The sequence below is a fragment of the Galleria mellonella genome, unplaced genomic scaffold, assembly GCF_026898425.1.
Source record: "Galleria mellonella isolate WM207_F2 unplaced genomic scaffold, CSIRO_AGI_GalMel_v1 utg300, whole genome shotgun sequence".
Lineage (NCBI taxonomy): Eukaryota > Metazoa > Arthropoda > Insecta > Lepidoptera > Pyralidae > Galleria > Galleria mellonella.
In genome coordinates, this window is record NW_026442068.1 from 4,652,168 (window position 1) to 4,658,693 (window position 6,526).

Consider the following 6,526-nt stretch of genomic DNA (forward strand, 5'->3'; position numbering starts at 1 on the left):
AGGACATTTCACCCATCGTGATAAAATTATTAGAAATTAACTACTTACGATGATGTCAAAGGTCGATATTCAACAGTCGCCTCTCTCTCCGTTGGCGTATTATGTTTCATGAGTTTGACCCCCTTAGATAAGACGCATCTGTACTCTCAGACATGTCTTTGCGAATAGCTGAAAGGTCTTCCTGTATCCTGGGGTGAACAATTTTTTTTATAAATCTAAGGATTTGACTGAACTGTATCTAAATAAAAATTAAAAATGCACGTGACGCCCCTAGGTTGCAGGCGGAAATCTATGGACATAGGTTACGGTGATTTTTTATCATCAGACGGGCTGAATGCTTGTTTGCCACCTTTGTGGTGTAAAAAAATGTCTAAAAAATGGATTCAAGAATAAAACATGATTTACTGATAAACATGTCTATATTGTTATTATTTTTATGACAAATAGGTCACAGCTCACAGTACAGATATACTTACAATAGTACAGAATTATAATATATAACACCTAGTTAGATTATACAATAAATTACAATGACATTAATACACATCTAAAGCATGTCGTATTAAAATCTGATAACATTTTAGATTTTCATGTTTGTTGACAAAAATATACCAGACAAAATGTAAATGATATGACAATGGTCTTTCATTATTATCTAATATCTGGACTCGATGTAATAAACATAAATAACGTTACATAAGTATATTGTTATCAAAATTATGATTTTTATTTCGAGTGGTATATAGATTTTTATATATTGATAATAATAATCTTAGACTTCAGACAAAACAGATGCCGTAGATGTTGCTATAATACTCATATAATACAGAATTATAAAAAGTGCACCCAAAAAATAATTTTATCTCAGGCGATTATTTTGAAATTATAAATAGATAAAGTTAAAAAGTTAGTGTAATATTTATATGAGATCATCATGAGAGCAAATTCTATTGACTGCAAAAAGAATCATCAAAACAAGTAGGGTTGCCACCTGTCACTTACTAATTTAAGTACCGCCAGTATCGAAAACACGGCTTTTAGTTCATTTTTTGGAGTATTAATCACGGCTATTTAAATTCATTAATTTTTACCTTGTATCATCATAGAATTACTACGCTATCTACAAATAATGTATTTACCAACTATGTCGTTAAACTCTATGCACCATTGTAGGTATGCATCATATATAATATACATAGTACCACATAACGCGTAGATATTATGTATGTACTATATTTAAAAAAGCGTAGGTATCTACGCTATTATAAATATTTATATTACTAATTAAACATATATTTTTAAATATAAATAGAAATCTCACATATTCATTTGGCCACTTTTTTACTTAAAACATATAGAATACTTATACCTATTTAGTAAATGTTTAACAAAATTATAATTATATTTTTTAGGGTAAGTATATCGTAAAATATAAAAAATACATTTTAAAAAATAATTTAAATAGAAGTAATGCTTATCTACATATTTATTTTAATAGGAAATTACAAAACACAAAAACCATAAAATACATTTATATGTTGTCTAATTTTTATAAGATATGACTCTTTAAGATATTTAATTTATGGATGATGTTTATTACCGACATAGAAGCAGACATTTCATAAAATGACAGGGAACACCATAAGCATATTTTATCTGAGACAGATATATTAGTATGCTCAATATACGTAGATTAAATAGGCAACTCAATATTGTACGTATCATCACGTCTGACCCCATTTCTGATATTATGACGTTACACTTTGTCATATTACTTATTCCCCTTATATCGCAAAATTTATGAACGAAAAATGTTTGAGAATACAATAAGTAAATAATAATAAGTAAAGCACCTCAATTAAGTATTTATTAAAGTTACATTACATTTCGTTAATATTTCATAACATTCCTGTGTATTATAATAATAAATAAATTAATAAAACTTAAGTAGTAAAATATTTATATTCAATAAATTTATATTTTAGTTAAAGAAGAGATCTTGTACCCTGTACAGGAAAACTTAATAAAAATCGGTAACAATTCATAATTACTTTATCATTAAATTATAAAATATACAAATTATAGAGTAGGTAAATACCCTAAATTATTTATCTAAATATTAAATAAATATAAAACTTTATAGACTATATTAAGATACAAATTCAGTTCTACTTGTATTTTGGTTTTGTAGTAATCATCTATGAAAAGTATATAATACGAGGTTTGTCCGGAAAGTACGTATAAAAGTTTTTTAAAAATTTTATTTTACAATTATTCAGGTAAATCAATTTTATCCCCTTCAAAGTACTCCCCCTGTGACATAATGCACTATGCCAACGCCGTTTCCACTGTGAGAAGGCTCCTTGAAATCCTCTGGTTGTAGGTTTCTCAGCTGCCCCGTCGTAGCTTTTTTTATCTCATTTATGTCCCCCAAATGCCGCCCCCGAAGTACCAATTTGGTTTTTGGGAACAAGAAGAAAATCCGGCGAATAGGGGGGTGTTCGGTCACCGTAATGGAATTTTTACTCAAAAACTCACGGAACGATCTTATTTTTTTCATTTGAAGTTCGTTTCTTAGAATTTCGTGGACCACGGTTTTGCCCAAATTAAGCTCTTCAGCCACCTGTCTGACCGTTAAACGACGGTCCCCATTAACACAAGTTCGAATTCTTTCCACGTTTTCGTCGGAATGTGAAGTGGAAGGACGTCCTGAACGTGGGTCATCTTGAACGCTTTCTCGGCCCTCTCTGAATCTTTTTAGCCACTTGTGGACGGTTGGTTCCTTCACAGCATCATCCCCATAAACTGTTCTGAGATCGGCAAAAATTTCACGGCCATTCTTGCCGAGTTTCGAGAGAAACTTGATTACGACGCGCTGCTCTTTCCATGCCGACGGGGTTTCGTTAAGAGGTAACTTCACAGATGGCGTAGTTCGCACCGCACGACGGTCAGACCAGAACTGAAGCATTGTTAGGGACATAAGGAAGGGTCCTGCGCTTACCTGGCCTCCCCACTCCTCTTTCTCGCATTCCAGAACACTTTTATACGAACTTTCCGGACAGATCCTCGTATATAATCTCTTTGATCTTTACATGCATGAAATAACATATCTAATACTATTACACTTAATTCAAATACACAGTATAAACGGAAGCCTTACAATTTTTTTTGTGCCTGTCTGCCTGATCGTTTCAATTCAGTTCAGAACAGTTTTGAACTTTGGTTCAATTTATTGGTAATAATATCAATAATTCTTATCAATATTAAAAATTAGAAAATGAGATTTTGTTCATCTCCTTAACGGTTCATTAATCCTTATAAAATTTGATTTGGTAGTGAGAACATAGGCTATTTTTTATCCGGGTCACGCAAATGAATTCGTCGATAAAAACTAGTAATCTAAATAAATTTGAAAAAGAAACTTACTGAGAATGTATTGCAAAATAAAATGTTTGATGTTATTTTGTGACATTGGATAGATTGGCGATTTGAATAACTACAAATAATTTGTGACATTTGTAACATATATTCTAGTTTATATTCGCGACTTTGTCTACGTGCCTGGACTATGGTAACTGATGGTGAAAAAATAGCCATATTCACCTCAAATACATTGTGTATACCAAATTTAATGATATCGATCATATGGACATAGTGACTGGTAAACACTAGCTTATAATATTAATAAGATATTGTAATAAACACTGAATAAACATAATATATTATAATCCATGACTTGTGAAGCTAAGGAGAGTTAAATATCGACATTTAATTTACGTTGTCTAGCCTTTCCCTCAGACGGAAATATACTTTTAAGGTGGGACGTAATACAGTAAACAACATAACCAGTAGTACTATAGATAAACCAATATATTGGAAAACTTCCCCTTTCTTAGATCCCCAGCTTGAAAACAAGCCCAAAGAAATCGAAGTTATACCCAAACAGAATGTTAGTAATCCAACAGAAGCATGCAGAAGTTTCGTATAAATTGGTGGTAAATATTGTTTCAACTTAAGGCTATATAGCGCGCCTATACCTCCTAACATTGTTACCAACATAAAAATATATGAAGCTAAACCAAATTTTCCATGGTAAGTGGTGAAATGTGCAGAATTATTAATTATTTTATTGGATATAATCACCAGGAATCCAACTGTTATGATAATACCGGCAATTACTTGAAGAACCCAGTGGCGTGCACTTCGAAGACGTATAGGCATCCATTCTGTGGCCAAATCACCAGGAGTGACGGCATTTATTGCTGATGTCATAATAAGCATCCACTGAAATAAAATAATAAAGAAATAGAAATTGTGGAAAGTTTATAAAAATTGGAATCAGTATTATAAGATATATTCAGTGTTTCTTAGATATATCAATTATAATTCAATAATGCTATGTGGTTTATAATAATAAAAAAAGCAAATTTTGTACAAAAGGTACTATACCGATACAAGCAGATATACCTATCATAACTACAAATATTTGTATTGTGCGGGATTTAAACTCACAACCATAGAAAGGTGAGACATGAACACGACTAATACATTTTATTTGTGGTGGAGAAAGACTTAGACTACATTTTAGTCCAAATTAATCAATATATCTCAGTCATACCAATAAAGTCGCAGGTAAAAAGCTAGTTGAAAGCATTCATAATTTTAGCTTATTGAAGTGTAGCAACATCAAAATTATCTATCAATTTTAATTTATTAAAGGAGTTCCCTTCTAGTAAATTAAAACATTAATGGTTTTTTTTTTGGTTTGGATAAGCAATAATTATAATATTGATATTAAGCTGTCACTGAAAATTATAATGGCAAAATTGTATTTGAAATAGTCTGAAGTTAAATATGAAGTAGGTGCAAAGCATTTAGTGGTAGATTTATATATAACATATTTTGATTAACATTTTAATTTGCTAACAGAGCACTTTTAAAATAAACAATCAGAAACATTGAAAAATATTAAATTGTTAATGAAAATTGACAAATAATTGCGACATTGCCACACTTTACTAAGCTATATTTTAGTTTCAACATCAATACACAACAGCTGGAGAGTTTACTAAATTAATTAATGAACAACTAAACAAAATTAGGATAAACTTTTAGCAATTTACTAAAAAAATTAAAAAAATATATCAACAGATATATAAAATAAAGGAATTTTGTGTTAAAAAGTGCAGTATATTAGACAGGAACAATATGTTAAATAGGGTTTGCTAGCCATTGCTGGTTCTAGAAGATATTTACTTAAACAGGAATAATAATATTTGTAAATGGAGACAAGGGTTGTTATTTTTAATAGCAAGATTAATATGCCCCTCATTCTTATACAAAATTTGATGTGATAACCAATGACAGAGTCAATGATAATTAAGAAGCCAAAGAATATTAGCCCCTATACATGTGTGTTTAAATTGTGAACAAAAAATTGTAAAAAGGCATATTTTAAATAATGAATAAAACATCTTTTAATAGGTTATACAATTTAGTTATTAATACTTATTAATATAAACAGCCCAAATTTATTTAATAAGTAATAAATTAATAAACATTACCTGATAGAAATACCTTATATACACACACTGTGCTAATCATTAAACAGCCAGTGTTTGTTCTTAACCTTTTAATCACCCCATTGGATTTATCTCAGAGATAACCTGTGTTTATGTTATTTTTACTTGTTATTTAACTATTACATTAATATAATAGTAACTGAATATAAAATAAAAGTTTATATTTTACTATTAAGCAGGCCATATGCTTAACACACTTTACTGATGACCAGAGCTTATGTCAGCATCAAAATGAAAACCCATAAACATATAAAAGTCCTATGGTTCTTAGTCAGTCTGTTTTTCCACTTCTAAATTGACTGATACATGTTTCACTGTCTGAAAATTTTTTAAAGAAAGGTTTGTATGTGCAATTTATATATGTACGATACCAGGAGGGGACACTAGTTACAATATAAAAAAATCTCCACCCCTTAGTGTAAACGACCGAAAATTAAGAGTTTATATCTCAAATAAATTACTATATACATAATGTTTTTCGTTCTTCGATAAGTTCTAAAAGCTAAATATGAATTACTTTAAAACATTTAGATAATAATACTTACGCCGACACTCATGAATATAGGATGGAAGGAGAAAAGAGAAATTCCATTATCGAAACTGTAGTAACATATTATTACTAAAAACACTAAGGCAAAAAAGTTGCTAACTAAGTTTATATAGCTTGGTTTCGAATTAGAATTTTGAGACACAAGACGAGACGTTTCTAAATTTTTATCTGATGACATCTCTAATGTTGGACTTTCTGCAGTCTCCATATATATAATGTAATGTTAACGATCTGGATCTAGCAAGCACTTTATAATAAAGTGAGCCACCTTTTTAGAAGCCTATCAACAAATATTGAAAACAATGTACAAAAATAATGAACAGTAAGCACAGAGCAAGCTCTTAATTCCACAGTAACAAACAGTGAATGACGTCAGTATAGTGATGTGCAAGTA

At 30.1% G+C, this 6,526-nt stretch overlaps 1 protein-coding gene across 1 annotated transcript; it reads right to left on the minus strand.

Moving 5' to 3' along the window:
* Positions 1-3,078: 3,078 nt before the first annotated feature.
* Positions 3,079-6,526, minus strand: LOC113523405 (transmembrane reductase CYB561D2-like). Its single transcript, XM_026909368.3, has 2 exons — positions 6,128-6,526; positions 3,079-4,284 (listed from the first exon to the last, which is right to left on the minus strand). The coding sequence occupies exons 1-2, from the start codon at positions 6,338-6,340 to the stop codon at positions 3,769-3,771; spliced, it is 729 nt and encodes a 242-aa protein (XP_026765169.1). The 5' UTR covers positions 6,341-6,526; the 3' UTR covers positions 3,079-3,768.